Consider the following 17,106-nt stretch of genomic DNA (forward strand, 5'->3'; position numbering starts at 1 on the left):
ACAAACCTGGACTATTGAGTCTTTCATCGTTTAGAATGGGTTGCAGGTTTTGGTGCAATAACATGTAAATCCTAGAACTTTTTTTAAGTCACCTTCTCAAGACCACTTAAGGTTTTATAAGAAAAGGTGACATCTCATCTCAGACAATGCATTAAAAGTGTGAGGTTACAGTCTGTCTGTATCCCGATCTTGAGTCAGACCGGTTCTATTTCCAAAGTGGAATTTAGACATTATAAACCCATTGCACTATAACCTGGTGTTGTTTAAGATGATGGCTCATCAACACTTTCTCAAAGGTAATTAGGGAAATGTTGACCTTGCCTTTGACATTCACATCCTGTGGAAGAATTAAAAAGAAGATAACTCCCTTGTAGATCAATAAAATGCCAGATTTAGTTTTGAATGTATTCAAGCATCCAGCACCCACTTTTTGTGGGGAAGAAATTTCAAAGATTACCAATCCACTGAGGAGAAGACATTCCTCCTCATCTCCATTGCAAATGGGAGGTCATTCATTTATAAACTGTGTTCCTCTGGTTCAATACTGCCCCATGAGTGGGAGTGTTCTTTCTGCACCTCTTCTTCATAAAACAAAGTCTTCATCTCATGGAATTAGCCCAGTGAATCTTCCTTGAACTATCTCCAATGCAAGCATGTGTCTATAGTGAGGAGTCCAAATCTGTACATCGTATAGAAAGATTAATGATGTTTTACTTGCCTTTTGGTGCAAGCTCGTTGTTTAACTGGATACACTCCAACAAAGCCTGTTTGGAAAAGGTCAGAATCAGGGTAGGCCAATTTCCCTGAGGGTTTCCTAATAGTGATTAGGCCCTTCATTCCACAAGTAAGTGCAAAGTGTGCATTTTAGGTGGCTGTCCTGAATGTTTGATAATCATCCGAAGCCAATATACGACCAAATGATTTTCAGGGGTCCACTGGGGTCACTAAATGTGGGCCATACTCAATTCCACTTTTCCCATTGAAACCAGATCCATTAATGATCTCCTTTGACCCCAGATTTCAAAGGGTAAGGCTTAAAGTATAGCACCAACTGTGAAGGACAAACACAAATTGAGGAATGAAATTTGAATCAAACATTTTATTAAAATGTAAATAGAATGTTCCTCTCCAGAGGTAATAGCTAAGATTTTATATATTAAGTCCAGCTGAGATTCACAATACCACAGCAGCTCATTCCTGCCAAGAAAGACTCACATTGAATCAAAATGAGAACCAAGTTGTCTAGAAAGCCAGAAACTATTCTGAGTCAGGACCAAATATAACAGTCCCTTCTCACTAGAGTTTTGTTGAAAAACCTCAGGGGTCCTGAGCTAATGACAAGAATTATCCTTCTACAAATATGATCTTGCTTTCAGAAGTAGCAAATATTCTACACAAATTACTAATTGTTGTGGCAAGATATGTTGTTATATAAAACTTTACAGCCAACAAAGCACTTTTGAAGACACAGCAGCCAATGTTTGCACAGCAAGATCCCGCAGACAACACAGTGATAACACCTAATAATTTGTTTCTCTTGTTTGGTGTTGATTGAGGGATAGATGTTGACCAGGACAGTGAAAGTGATTCCTCCCCCAATCGTCATAAAAATAATGATGTTGGATGTTCCATAACCATCTTCCTGTAAACATGCATGAGCCCTTGGTTTAACATCTCATTTGAAAGACAGCAGCACATACAAACAGCACTCCCTCAGTATTGCATACGAGTGGCAACCCAGACTTTTATGTTCAAGTGCCTGTAATGAGGGTCGACCTCCTGATATTCTGATTTAGAGACAAGAGCGCATCTCACCGAGTAGAAGGTGAGCAAATGACCTATTAATGAAGTGGAGATCATCTGCAATCAGTTGGGTTTTTAAGTGATATATGAAATGGAAACTCTTATCCTTCTGGTGTGATACTCTGCCATTTAAATGCCATCCAACATTCACTAAACCAAGTTCATGGTGGCATTTTCCACATGATGACTCATCAATGCCAATATCCTTGGAAGCCAGGATCAAAACTGATTCTCAACCTTGAAGAAAGCAGGGTCAAGTACCTACTGAACCCCTGGTGACTGGAGAAATGTAGAAACTGAGCAGGTGCTGTATGTTAGAAAGGTGTGAGTGTACTGTGCCTTTAAGAGAGTTAAAAGCAACAGAACTACCAGATAGAACCAAGAACTCTGAAAAAAAATGTAACATTTGTTCGAACAATTTGATTAGCTAGTTGTCTGGAAACGACGAAACAGATTCGAATTAGACCAATCAGTTTAAATTATACCACAAAAAATAGCAAACTCTAAGCCAGTTTGAATTTAGTATATTGACAATCTTAAAAGCCAATGACATAATCTGATATTCTGGGGGTATAAGACAGGGGGAAATTGAACAGTTGAGTGGAGAACTGCCAAGCCACAAGCATGTGAAAAACTGCCTCAAAAATAACTCTTTTAAAAGGTACCTTTATCGATCAGTAACCTGTGAAACAGAATCCCCAAGAAGAAGAAAAGAAGACCAACCTGCAGTGAGAAGAATGAAAGCTGCCTGGTTTTGAGATAAGAAGTTATATTTTGGAAATCATAATCGGGAGTTTTATCAGACTAGTATTATAGAAGGGGAAGGTAAAAGATAGGTTAGAGTAAATAGCTGTTAGTTAATTATTCTGTTATACTTTAAGAAATAAAGTTGTTGATGTTTACTTTAACTAGTTCTTGGCCTATTGAACTTTCAGATTACTGCATAGGATAAATCTTTTCTGTGTTGCTGGTTTAAATTAAGGTTTACCCCATGCTGTAACATTTAAATAGCTCTTACAGTCAAGAGAGGCAAGTCCCTAAGCCAGGTGCCCTGAAAAGGACTGACAGCACCAAGAGAGATGTAATACCCAAGATAATTGTCCCTTTATCAGCCACCGTCACTTCATGATACAGCAGAAACTAAACAACACACCTCGGTCAGTAACAAGAAAGATCTGTCGATATTGGATTGAATATACATTGGGGCATAAGTCCTTTCTCAAATGTTCCAAGAGCACATGGCACTGAGTAGCAGTCACATGATTTCCCAACACACATATACTTAAGACATTCCTATCACCTTCTTTCTCACTCTGAAGGAATATTGCTCTGAATCCTCTTGGAATCAGAAATGGCTTTGGTGCAATTGTTCAAAAGCTAGTCAATGGTGCTACTCCTTACATCCAATGTAAGATGCTCAAATAGCGACATGTCATAATCTGTACACTTCCAAAAGGTGCAGTCAATCTGCAAAATCCTGACTTTTCTCGCCACTCCCATCACAATTGATAGTTTATTCTCTGTGAATGCATTAATTTATTCTTTAGCACTTAATTTAATTTTGAATGATCTCTAAAATATATCTTAATGTTGTGGATAAAGCATCAATATGTCTACAATAGTTTCCATTCCCCTGATTCAGTTGCTTGTAAATAAAACCTCACTGTTGTTTGATGGCCTTTTCTCTTCAAATTTGGTACACAATGTTACATACTTCAGAAAGAAGAAAAATCAGCCAATGTTCCCTATTACCTAGTGACCCTTGATGAAAGGCACAAGTGCTGAAATCAAGTAGGAATGGGATCAAGCTCAGTTATGAGTAGGGGTGCAATAATTACCTGGTTCATTCCTGTTGCAACACTTGATCAATCAAAGCAGACTTGCCAACCAGCCTATATTCTTTTCTCATGCAGTTCCCTTTTTAATTTGGCATTCTTGCAATTATATCCTGATGAGTGCAAGATGAAAGGCGTGGACACATTTTCTTTTCACAACAATACTCATGTTCTTTATTACCAAGTGACGACAATAGTTTCCATTTATTTTAAGGATGGACAAAATACCATAAAATGTCAAACAATCAAGCCTAAATCAGATTTTTGATAAAGCCGATTTCATGCATATTAATAAAACTTTCCCCAGTTATCTCCCTTAACACAAGAGGAATATTGTTTAATGCAAGGAAGAAAGACAATTATGCAGTCTGGCTGTCCTGCATGGGAGAAAGTACATTGGAATTATCAGGCCTAAATGTAATAATGGAAGGAATTAGAAATTCAGGAGCTGATGGTCTTAGGCAGGAGCAAGTGGAAAACAGGTCCATCAAATCCAAGCCACCCGACCCCTGGAGGGAGACTGCCACATCTTCCCCCTTGGGACCCTCCAAACACACAGCATCAACGTTGATTTCACCAGTTTCCTCATTTCCCCTCCCCACCTCATCCCAGATCCAACCCTCCAACTCAGCACCATCCACTTGAACTGTCCCACCTGTCTACCTTCCTTCCCACCTTTCTGCTCCACCCTCCCCTCCAGCCTGTTACCATCACCCCCCCCCCACCTCCATCTGACTATCTCCTTCCCAGCTACCTTCCCCCCACCCCCACCCCCTATTTGTCTCTCAGCCACCTTGACCCACCCAAGTTCCTGGCTGAAGGGCCTATGCCTGAAATGGTGATTCTCCTGCTCCTCAGATGTGGCCTGACCTGCTGTGCTTTTCCAGCACACCTTTTGTCCCTAGAGAAAGGCCAAGGGCAGTGATACCAGCATTTACCAATGGACTGTACGGTGGGGTTACATGGTTTGATAGGAAGAGTACAGGTGTAGACTAAGTGGGGAAGGCCTTTGGAAATCTGAAGCACAAAGGAACTTGGGAGTCATAGTTCAGGATTCTTTTAAGGGGAACATGCAGGTTCGGTTGGCATTTAGGAAGGTAAATGTAATGTAATTCATTTCCAGAGTGCTACAATACAACAGCAGGGATGTACTGCTGAGGCTGTGCAAAGCTCTGGCCAGGCTGCATTTGGAACATTGTGAGCAATTTGGACTCTGTATGTAAGGAAGGATGAGCTGGCTTTGGATGCGGTCCAGAGGACGGTCACAAGATCAATCCTAGGACTGAAGGTCTGGTCATATGAGGAGCAGGTGAGGATTTTGGATCTGAACTTAATAGAATTTAGAAGGGTGAGTGGCACAGTGGTTAGCACTGCTGCCTCACAGCGGTAGGGACCTGGGTTTGATTCCAGCCACAGGTGACTGTCTGTGTGGAGTTTTCACATTCTCCCTGTTTCTGTATGGGTTTCTTTCCACAGTCCAAAAATGTACAGGTTAGTTGGATTGGCTATGAGAAATGCAGGACAGGGCAGAGGGTTGGCTCTGGGTGGGATGCTCTTCGGAGGTTGGTGTGGGTTTGATGGACTGAAGGGCCTGCTTCCCCGCTGTCAAAATTTTATGACAAGGGAGGGATCTCACTGAAACTTATAGAACACTGACCAATAGTAGGTCAGACTCCAACAGTACAGCCTCAGAGTGAAGGGATGACGCTATGGAATTAAGATGATGAGGAACTTCTTCAGCCAGAGGATGGTGAATCTGTGGAATGCATTATTGCAGAAGGCTGTGGATATTAAGCAGTTGAGTGCATAGAGATAGACAGGTTCTTAATAAATAAGCAGATCAAGGGTTATGGGGAGAATGGAACTGAGAAACATTTCACCCAAGATTAAATGATGGAGAAGACTTGATGGGCTGAATGGTCTAATTCTGCTCCTATATCCTATGGTCTTATGCTGGGTAACTTATGAATAACTGGGTAAGGAGGGAAGATTATCCAGGCCATAAGAGAGGGTAAGGGAGTAGGGTCAATGAGTTATTCTCGCAAAGAACTGATATGGATGAGACAGGCCAAATGGTGTCCTTCTGTGCTCTAACCTTTCTATGATTCCATTAAAACCTGCTCCAAAGAGAACAACTGAATGTTTACCTGCTCTTCATCTTCACTTCCTGTTCCACCTAAACTCAAAGAGCTGTGTCTCTCCACAGAGGCTGCAGACTAGAGGGAAGAATGAGAAAGGTGGTTAGTCAAGGATAGAAGTGAACATGCTTTTATTTTGGCAAATACCTGCAGGGTTGGAGGCAATTGGCCATCAAATAGTTGATGAAGGTAACATCATATTAATGTTAATTATCTACAACACTCCCTCCCTCCACCATCGACACACAGTGGTAGCAGTGTGTACTGTCTGCAAGATGCACGGCATCAACTCACCAAGCCTCCTCCAATTGCACCTTCAAAACACACAACCTCTTACATCTCGAAGAACACACACAGCAAAAGCAAAGGAACATCTGCAAATTGCTTCCCAAGCCCCATATTATCTTGATTTGGAAAGTTCCTTCAGTGTTGCTGGGTTAAAATCCTCGAACTCCTTTCCCAACAGCACTGTCAATGTCCCTGCATCCCCAAGGACTCCTATGGTTCAGCTCAGCACAACCTTCTCAAAGGTCACGATGAATGGGAAATAAATGATGGTCAAGCCTGTGCTGCCCACATCCAGTTAATGGATAATTAATAAATAAATAAATGATGTACAAATTAAAAGCAGCAACAAACTATATGTCTGCCACTTGCTTATGGAGTAACACACACTGTTCACATCCCAAATTGGTAGTAGACCATATTGTTGACCTGTTATTGAATCTGCCTCTTTCTATTCTGATTCCATCCAGACTCTATAGATGTACATCAACCTCCTTCAATGATTCAGTCTTTTATCCCAGATCAGAAATCCGAAGATCCTTTCATGAAGTTTTCTTTTGCCATAACAAGATTTTTTGGTGTGCAAACAGATAACGCAACCCAACACCCCTCGGCCCACGTCATTCAGATGTGAAATGGCAGCATGGCCCAGCACTGGAAGGCATCAATCCTGTCTCAGTGCTCGTAGTACTCACAGGTGCATCTGCTGTTTGGTCATTTTTTGTTTTGATTCACCGTGAAACTGTCACTTATTCTGAAATCTGAAAAATTCCAAATTCCAAAAACCAGCTGACCCGAGGGTTACCAATAAAGGAATTGTATACCTGTCGTATATAACTTGCATATTGCTGAAATAAGTCACATTGTGTTGAAGCTTTTTGTCTTGCACCCATCAGGACAATTTTCAAGAATAATAACTTAAACAGGAAACCAACATTTATGCTGCAACAGAGGAGACTCAATAACATAAGATTTATGTCTTAGGCCTGGTCAATCACTTTAAAAATCACAAAAACTAATTTAATGTTTAAACAAAGCCTGGCAGTTAATTGTCAATCATTGTTAACTGGTGCATTCTCCATGGGAATACCTCAACCAATCAGAGTTCACTTGCTAACCAATCAGCACTCCCCCCTCTCACACAGTATAACCATTAGTTAGAAGGGCACTGCTTGGCACTGGCCACTCTGGTGTTTCTTCCTGGTGGTGGAAAATGAATAAAGATTTTGACACCAATTGTCTTTTACTAAGTCTCACACCTGCACACACACATCATGGGTGCTGGGGAAAATATATGCTGTTAGGCGATAGTGTGGGGCAAAATAAAGATGAAATAAAAACCCATTAGTTTCCCCATTAAGTTTCTATGCTTGTGAATTGTCCATATGTGAAGAAGACAAACAGTTGCACCAAAATATATCTTATTCAGAAACCATCTCATTGCCTCTTTTGCTAATTGCTTTTACTATATCACAAGGTTTACACAGAAGCATGGAAGGATGTCTGTCCAGATTGGCTAGTTGCTAGGTGGTTGGGAGGATGTTATTTTTTTTATTCATTTGTGGGACATGGGCATTGCTGGCTGGTCTGCGTTGATAGCCCATCTCTATTTGGCCTTGAGAAGGTGGTCGTGAGTTGCATTCTTCAATTGCTGCTGTCTACTTGCTGTGGGTTGACCCACAATGCTGGTCGGGTCTTTGTTGTGACTTTCTAGCAATTGATACAACTGAGTGGCTCGCTAGGCCATTTCAGAGAGCGGTTGAGAGTCAACCACATTGCTGTGGTTCTGGAGTCACATGGAGGCCAGACCAGGTAAGGATGGCAGATTTCCTTCCTGAAAGGACATTAGTGAACCAGATGGGTTTTTTCAACAACTGACAATGGATTCATGGTCATCAGTCGACTCTTCATTTCAGGTTATTCTTAATTAAATTCAGAGTCCACCATGTGCCATGGCAGGTTTGGAACTCAGGTCTGCAGAACATAAATCAGGGTTAATAGTTGAGTGATAATACCACTTGGCCATCACCTCTGAATAGTATTTCAAATAATATTTCAATGAGGCTCTGCTGTTATCAGCAGCTTTGTTGGACTCATGGCCTAGCTCAGCATCTCCAACTCCCTCTTCACATTAAACCTACTGTACCTTCGGAGTGGAGCATCTCAGAATGGCGTGAAGAGATGATATTTCCGGAGGACTTCTGGGCAAACCATCATCCTCTGAGAGAGTTCCAGCATCATCCACTTTTTTTGTAGAAATCAGCATACCAGGGGAAGTCAAGTGGATGTTCTGTTGAAGCTGTAGCTGAGGATAAAACAACAATTTGTTCAATGAAATCAATCAAATGCAAGTACATCTCGAAAGTAAAAACTCTCGAATCTATCACACTTTAGATCTCTGCAAGTAAGTCGTACATTTCCAGCTGCTTTGTTCAAATAGATATCAACAAAGCAATTTATTTCAGAATGTATTGAGTCAGCAACAATTAGACATGAATCTCTCAGGATTGAACACCACAGCACTTAGCAGCACAGTTATCTGTTGGTTATCAAACAGTGTATCAAATGACCCAGGCATGCTGACATGTTAATTTTATTAATAATTTTCAGAGACATGTATCAGTAAAATTACATCAAATTGACAGCATTGGGACAAGTCAATTCAGCCTAGAGGCTCCATGTTGGTGTTCAACTGTGTGCTCGACACAAAACTTTTCCCACATTTCTCCATCTCAGCATGTCAACTCTTCTTTTTCCCTCATGTCCCTGTGACTACAACTATGCTATGTGGCTTTAATGTACTGTTGGAGCAAGCTCTGAAACAGATAAATAAAGGTCACTGACCTCTTAAAGTGATTGGGACACAAAATTATTACAATATATTGAGCCATGTATTGGGCAGGTATGAAGCTACATGAGAAGAATTGTCAAATAGCGTTGGACTTCTTGACCTCTTCACAGTTCTGGATTGAACTGCATTTAATTGTCCTTATAATAAATTGGGGGGTGAGAGCTATAGAGTCATAGAAATGTATAGCATGGAAACAGACCCTTCGGTCCAACTCATCCATGCCGACCAGATATCCCAACCCAATCTAGCCCCATCTGCCAGCACCTGACCCATATCCCTCCAATACCCATCCAAAAGCCTTTTAAATGTTGCAATTGTACTAGCCTCCACCACTTCCTCTGGTAGCTCATTCCATACACGCACCACACTCTGCGTGAAAAAGTTGCCCCTTAGGTCTCTTTGATATCTTTCCCCTCTCACCCTAAACATATGCTCTCTAGTTCTGCACTCCCAAACCCCAGGGAAAAAACTTTGTCTCTTTATCCTATCCATGCCCCTCATAATTTTGTAAACCTCTATAAACCTATAAATCACAGCCTCCAATGCTCTAGGGAAAACAGCCCCAGCCTGTTCAACTGCTCCCCATAGCTCAAGTCCTCCAAACCTGGCAACATCCTTGTAAATCTTTTCTGAACCCTTTCAAGTTTCACAAAATCTTTCCGATAGGAAGGAGACCAGAATTGCATGCAATATTCCAACAGTGGCCGAATCCAATGTCCTGTATAGCTGCAACATGACCTCCCAACTCCTGTACTCAATACTCTGACCAATAAAGGAAAGCATACCAAACACCTTCTTCACTATCCTATCTACCTGCAACTCCACTTTCAAGGAGCTGTGAGCCAGCACTCCAAGGTCTGTTTGTTTAGCAACACTTGCTAGGAACTTACCATTAAGTGTATAAGTCCTGCTAAGATTTGCTTTCCCAAAATGCAGCACCTTACATTTATCTGAGTTAAACTCCATCTGCCACTTCTCAGCCCATTGGCCCATCTGATCAAGATCCTGATGTAATCTGAGGTAACCTTCTTGGCTGTCCACTACACCTCCAATTTTGGTGTCATCTGCAAACTTACTAACTATACATCTTATGCTCACATCCAAATCATTTATATAAATGACAAAAAGTAAAGGATCTAGCACCGATCCTTGTGGAACTCCACTGGTCACAAGCCTCCATTCTGAAAAACAATCCTCCACCACCACCCTCTGTCTTGAGCCAGTTCTGTATCCAAATGGCTAGTTCCCCCTGTATTCCATGAGATCTAACCTCGCTAACCAGTCTCCCATGGGGAACCTTGTCAAACGCCTTACTGAAGTCCATATAGATCACATCTACTGCTCTGCCCTCATCAATCCTATTTGTTACTTCTTCAAAAAACTCAAATCAAGTTTGTGAGAAATGATTTCCCACAAGCCATACTGACTATCCCTAATCAGTCCTTGCCTTTCCAAGCACATGTAAACCCTATATCTCAGGATTCCTTCCAACAACTTGCCCACCACCTACGTCAGGCTCACCGATCTATAGTTCCCTGGCTTGTCCTTAACACCCTTCTTAATCAGTGGCACCACATTAGCCAACCTCCAGTCTTCCGGCACCTCACCTGTGACTATCAATGATACAAATATCTCAGCAAGCGGCCCAGCAATCACTTCCCTGGTGGTTGCAGTGGGGTGCATTAACTTACTCATACACACAAGTATCCCTCTGGATGTCAACCCAGAATTTGGTCTTCAACTTCATGACCTGCCTGTTATGCAGTGCAGTTTAGACCCTGCACCTTCTGACTTAAGGTCAAATGCTAACACTCATCTAAATTTTCACTCCTGACAAGGTGGTAAGGAATATATTCACCAAGCAGAGACAGAGGGATGGGAGTTTGCCAAAATTAAGACTTCCTTTATCTCTGTGGTCAATGTAATGTGTAGCAGCCCAAGATCTACACTCAGTGAGATGCTACACTGAACTTACGAACCTCCTCTCAGTGAAATGCTACACTGCGATATCTCAGCATAAAACCTCCACAGAATTTCCAAGCTCTAGTTCATAGATTACATGCAGGCAGCAAGCTCTGCATTCATTCCCTCACAACCTAACAATTTAGTTTCCACATTTTGTTTTATTTCTCCATTTTCTGATTTGACTGATTTGAATCTCAAGATTTGGCAGGTATACTGAAGGCCCCCACCATCACCAACGCTCACTCCATCCCTCCACCAGCCCAGATTTGTCCCATCATTTGTTCCAAATTCAATACTGGATGAGCAACAATTTCTTCCAATTCAATGTTGAGATAACAATGAGAGCATTTTCTTCAGTCTTCATGACAACCATCATTCCTTAGTTACTGATTTCTTCCCTCATCCTGGATGCTTCTGAGGCTGAAGCAGATTACTTCCAATTTAATTGATAATGCAATGACCTTCTGTCCTAACATTCACTCTGTTAGCCCTTCAGATCACCTCTGTAATGTCAATTTTTAAAAATTTACTTTTTGGGATGTTGGGATTTATTGCCCATCCCAAGGTGACCTTGAGAAGTTGGTGGTGAGCTGCCTTCTTGAACCGCTACAGCCCATGTGCTGTGAGTTGACCCACAATGCCTTTAAGGAGGAGATTCCAGGATTTTGACCCTGGGACAGTGAAGAAACGGTGATACATTTCCAAGTCAGGATGGCGAGTGGCTTGGAAAGAAACTTGCAGGTGGTGGTGTTCCTATGTATTGGCTGCTCTTGTCCTCCTAGATGGAAGTGGTCATGGGTTTGGAAGGTGCTGTCTGACGATCTTCTGCAGTGTATCTTGAAGACAGTACACAGTGCTGCTACTGAGCGTTGATAGTGGTTGCCATCTGCTCTTGTAGCCACTGTGTTCATGTGGTGCATCCAATTGAGTTTCTGGTCAATGGTAACCTTAGTGATGTTGATAGTGGGGCATTCAGTGACGGTAACACCACTGAATGTCAAGGATAGGTGGTTAGATTGTCTCTTATTGGAGATGATCATTGCCTGGTATTGGTGGTGTGAATGTGACTTGCCTCTTGTCAGCCCAAGCCTGGATATTGTCCAGAATTATTTCTATTTAAACATGGATGGTTTCAGTAACTGAAGAATTCCGAATGGTGCTGAACATTGTACGATCATTGGTGAACATCCCCACTTCTGACCTTATGATAAAGGGAAGGTCATTGATGAGGTAGTGGAAGATGGTTGGGTATAGGACACTACCCTGGAGTTAGGTAAAAACAATGACTGCAGATGTTGGAAACCAGATTCTGGATTAGAGTGGTGCTGGAAAAGCATAGCAGTTCAGACAGCATCCAAGGAGCAGGAAAATCAACATTTCGGGCAAAAGCCCTTAAATATTGATTTTCCTGCTCGTTGGATGCTGTCTGAACTGCTGTGCTTTCCCAGCACCACTCTAATCCACTACCCGGAGTTGGGATGTCTGACCTCCCACAACAACCATCTACCTATGTGCCAGGTATGACTTCAACTACTGGGAGTTTGCCCCCCAATACTCAATAATTCCACTTTTGCTAAGGGTTCTTGATAGGAAAAAGTGAAGACTGCAGATGCTGGAGATTAGAGTCGAGAGTGTGGTGCTGGAAAAACACAGCTGGTCAGGCAACATCTGAGGAGCAAGAGAATCGATATTTCGAGCATAAGCTCTGTCATTCCTGATGAAGAGCTTATGCTCGAAATGTTGACTCTCTTCTCCTTGAATGCTCCCTGACTGGCTGTGCTATTCCAGCACCAGACTTTTTGACTCTGGGGCTTCTTGATGCCACACCGGTTGACTGCAGCCTTGATTTCAAGGGCTGTCACTCTCCCCTCCCCTCTGGAATTCAGCTGCGTTGTCCATGTTTGAACCAAGGCTGTAAAGATGCTGCTTGACAGCACTGTTGATGACACCTTCCATCATTTTACTGATGAGAAAGAGTACACCGATGAGGCGGTGATTAGCTGTGTTGGATTTGTCCTGCTTTCTGTGTGCAGGACATACCTGGGCAATTTTCCACACTGTCAGATAGATGCCAGTGTTGTAACTATACTGGAAGAGTTTGGCTAAGGTAGTGGCAAGTTCTGGAGCACAGCTGTTCAGTACTATTGTAGGAATGTTGTCATGGTACATAGCCTTTGCAGTATCCAGTGCAAACCTTTGTCCATATGTCAGCTCATCTGCTGCTGAAACTCCTGTAGTATCTGCAGATGTGGCTACTTCCACCTTCTCATCAGCTCCCATCTTGAAAGTTCCACGGATATGTGTCTGTCACATGCTGCCTGTATCCTTACTGATACTGAACTCAGATTATGCCTCATCCCTGTAATGCATGCCTCACTTTTAAGATGCTCCTCCTTTTCTTCTTATTCGTCTATGACCTTATCACCTCTTGAACTTTCTAATCCTCTCCAGTCCTACACCTTTGAGATATCTGTACACCTTCTTTTCAGCATCGCTAAATTTTAAAGAAGACGTATTGAGTTGCTTCATAAAATCTCTACAATGGATCTCCTACAGCCATTTGGCCAAACAAGTCCACACCGACCCTCCGAAGAGTATCCCACCCAGACATATTCCCCTTACCTATTACTCTACATTTCCCCTGACTAATGCACCGACACATCCCTGAACACTCTGGGCAATTTAGCATGACCACCTAACCTGTGCATCTTTGGACTGTGGGTGGAAACCCACACAGACACAGGAAGAATATGCAAACACCACACAGTCACCTGAGGCTGGAATTGAACCCAGGTCCTTGGCACCTTGAGGTAATTGCACTAACCACTGAGCTATCGTGCCACCCTTGACACATTAACTCTATTTCTCTCTTCACAGACCTGGTCAGGCTCTCCAGCACTGTCTGTTTCAGATTTCCAGCCTTACCAATGGCATCATTCCTTCAGATGTTTGTAACCTGAGCTCAGGAATTCCCTCCCTCACCCTTTGCCGCTTTACTTCCCTCTCCTCCCTTTGGACATTGCTTGAAACATACTTTTTTGACAAAGCTTCAGCTCTTCTGTTCTAATAGTTCCATAAATGCCTCAGTTGTAGTCTTTTATATATAAAACACTGCAGTGAAGCCAATTAGGATGTCTGTTTTGCCATGTTAAATACTCTATACAAATGCAACTTGGTACAACTTCATCACAGTCTTGTCTTATTGCTGAAAGTATTCCAAAATCAGAACACCACAAGCATTACCATCCATAGTTTGAGATTTCTACCAGGTTGACAGGAACAATTTTGCAGCTGACATGGGATACTTGGGGATTTGACATCGGAGATACCAATTCAGGAGTAACACAGGAGCGTCATCCCACTGCAATTTTTAATGCACTTTTTCCCTAAGGGAATCCATACATAAAGTCTGAACAACACAATGAACTGACTCAAGTAATGCCTCAAGAGTGAGCATCAGGAGATGAACTCAGTCTGTAAGAATGGTGCATTTTGTGATGACTCAGTGTCATAATGGTGTAGATGGCTGGACACAGCATATAAAAGTATAAGTGAAGGTTTTCTCTTGATTCTCACCATTGAAGTTAACTCATTTGGAAAGAATCTCATTGTAACATGAGTGTTATAATGAAGAAAATTGTCCCTTCCATAGCAAATTTGCTTCAATAACTTAAAAGCAGGGAAAGTTAAGAAAAAAGTCATGAGAGGCAGTCTCATACTGGACATAATCTTCAATTGTTCAGTGTTTGATGCATGTTAGTTTACCATTGACTGCTTATTGTGCGTGATTAAGTCTGGGTGTGGTGTCAGAGTGAAACACTGAACTGAGACTAAGAGCTGTAAATATGAGAGACATTTTGTGACTGCAGGTACTTTTTATTAAAAACACTTCCAAATAAAGTTCATGCACATGTGTAAGTTGGAGTGTATTATCTCTGATGAATTGGGCATCTTTCTTGTCTTTGTGGGTGGAAAAAGTTTGGTGGCTTTGTGCCACAGGTTTGTGACATTTCACATCACAGTGCCTGTAAGAAGCTCTGGTGCAAAGTTTGATAAGCTCCGTCAATTGTGCATCCAGCCCTCTTTGATGATGGGCTTCACATTGAGTGTGTACATGGCAAACTGACATTGCATGAACTGAATTCCGTTCTTTTGTGAAAGATAAGATCGAAGGAAGATAAATTTATTCCACTTGATAAACCAAGACAATCATCGGTTGGAAGAAATCTTTATTCCATATATCTTTAATTTTATAGTACTTAATATCCTTTGTTACACTGTATTGTGCCATTAAGAGAGATGTGTTCTGTCCTGCTTCCCTTGCAGAGAGGTGTTGCCATAGTGGTGTTGGAATGTTACCTTCAGACAGGCAGTTGGTAAACAGCTTCAAGTTATCCCTGGGTGTCTTTTGTAAAAACTGAGACAACGGAATCATGAGTGGGCTGAGTCAGGGCTCACACAGATCCAGGAAGGGTTTTGTTTTGCTTCCAGTTAGGCAGGAGGTTTCTGCTGCTGAGCCAGAAGCTTGGGTTCCCCACTGCTGAAGGGGCATCCTAGGCATTGAGACTTCTTCTTACAAATCCAAAGAGGCAGATTGTTTCTTTCTTCTTGATTGCGTGATGATGTTGTCACTTTAACAAGGTTATTTTATCCATGGTTTTTTTTTGAAAAGAGGTCGTAAATGCAGAGGTACCAAGGAGTCTAAGGTGTCAACAGTTTAACAAGGGAAGGGGAGTGGCCAGTTCTCCCAGTTCAGATTTCTTCTACTTTGTTTTAGCTGTAGTAGTCACAAGATGTGTGAGTCCAGGGGAGTTTCAAGCTTTGGTACAGAATTCCTCGGATGTTCTCTGAGATCTCACTGCCCATCTCTAATTGTCCAGAGGATAGTTAACTGTTAATCACTTTGCTGTGGGTCTGCAACCAGATATAGATCAGACCAGGTAGGACGGCTGATTTCCTTCCCTAAAGGATATGAGTGAACCTGAAGGGTTCAATCAACAACAATTTCACTGCCAATATTGGTTTCTTAATTCCACCAATTGCCAGGGTCCCCAGAACATTACCTGGCTCTCAGAATTAATGATAATAGTATGGGGCTATTGCCTCCCCTTAAACTGTACAAGCCATGAGACTGACGTGCATGGAGCTTCTCAGCACCCGTACAGCAGAGCAGCTCAGAGGGAATGTTGGGTCATGCGTTTGGAAGGCCCTGTGAGCTACACTAATGCCCTGCTCACCTTTATTCCCAAGCAGTTATCCTGTTGGTCTTATGAGGAATAGTTCATTGAGGAGTGACAGCTGACTGCCAATGTTTGTTCCAGGTAGTTGCTGTCTCATGAGGCATCTGATGACAATGACAGCACACCGAGCTTGCCTGCCCTGTGACAGCATTTTGATTCAAAACTAGCTTTGTGTGAGATGTAGGGTCAGGAGATGGAATTCATCGCGATGTCAGGTTCCTGACTCCATCCATTCTGAAAGGATCAAGAACAAGAGGGCACACATTTAATGTAATTTTTCTGAAGATGAGTCATTGGACTCCATTAGACATGAATGGCCTGATTTTTTCACCTTGTCCCTTGCCTGAGATGTTGTTGACCCTCAGGTTAAACCAACACCATCACACTTCTCTAATGAGAAAGCAGCCCTGTGGTCCTCTGGGACGAAGGTGACTTTATCTTACCCTCTGAGAGAAGGAATTTTCGCCCATCTCTGACTTAAATGGAAGACCCTTTATTCTGATATTAAGCACTCTGTTTCAAGACTCTCCCACAAGGGGCAACAAACTTTCCATGCCGACCCTACCAAGCACCTGAAGAATCTTGAATGTTTCCACACATGCTTCTCAACTCCAATGAGTATAGTCCAAACCTACTCAACTCTCCCCTTGAAGAAATCCCTTCATACCCAGGATCAAACTAGTGAACTTTCTCTGGACTGCCTTGAATGTCAGTATATCTTTCCCAAATAAACGCACCAAATTGTTCACAATATTTTAGATGTGGTCTGACCAGTGCCTTGATAGCTTTAGCAAGACCTCCCTATTTTTATACTCGAAACATGAGACTTTGACTCTCTCTCTCTACTGATGATTCCAGACCTGCTGAGTTTCTCCAGCACTTGCTGAATTTATTTCAGATCTCCAGCATCCACAGTAGTTTGCTTTTACCCGTTTTAACTAATTGGCAAACCAAACAGGAATGATGGGAAACTGCTTTTTCATGCAACA

At 42.1% G+C, this 17,106-nt stretch overlaps 1 protein-coding gene across 2 annotated transcripts in view; it reads right to left on the bottom strand.

Annotated features, from left to right (window-relative positions):
• LOC140496074 (uncharacterized) overlaps positions 1-17,106 on the bottom strand; it is a 192,762-nt gene that overhangs the window by 33,070 nt on the left and 142,586 nt on the right. For both annotated transcript variants that reach the window (XM_072595586.1, XM_072595585.1), the window contains exons 5-6: positions 8,208-8,366; positions 5,786-5,854 (exon numbers count right to left, since the gene is read on the bottom strand). In XM_072595586.1, coding sequence (XP_072451687.1) covers positions 5,786-5,854; positions 8,208-8,366 — 228 coding nt within the window. The remainder of the gene's footprint in view (positions 1-5,785; positions 5,855-8,207; positions 8,367-17,106) is intronic.

The sequence above is a fragment of the Chiloscyllium punctatum genome, chromosome 25, assembly GCF_047496795.1.
Source record: "Chiloscyllium punctatum isolate Juve2018m chromosome 25, sChiPun1.3, whole genome shotgun sequence".
NCBI classification, from domain to species: domain Eukaryota; kingdom Metazoa; phylum Chordata; class Chondrichthyes; order Orectolobiformes; family Hemiscylliidae; genus Chiloscyllium; species Chiloscyllium punctatum.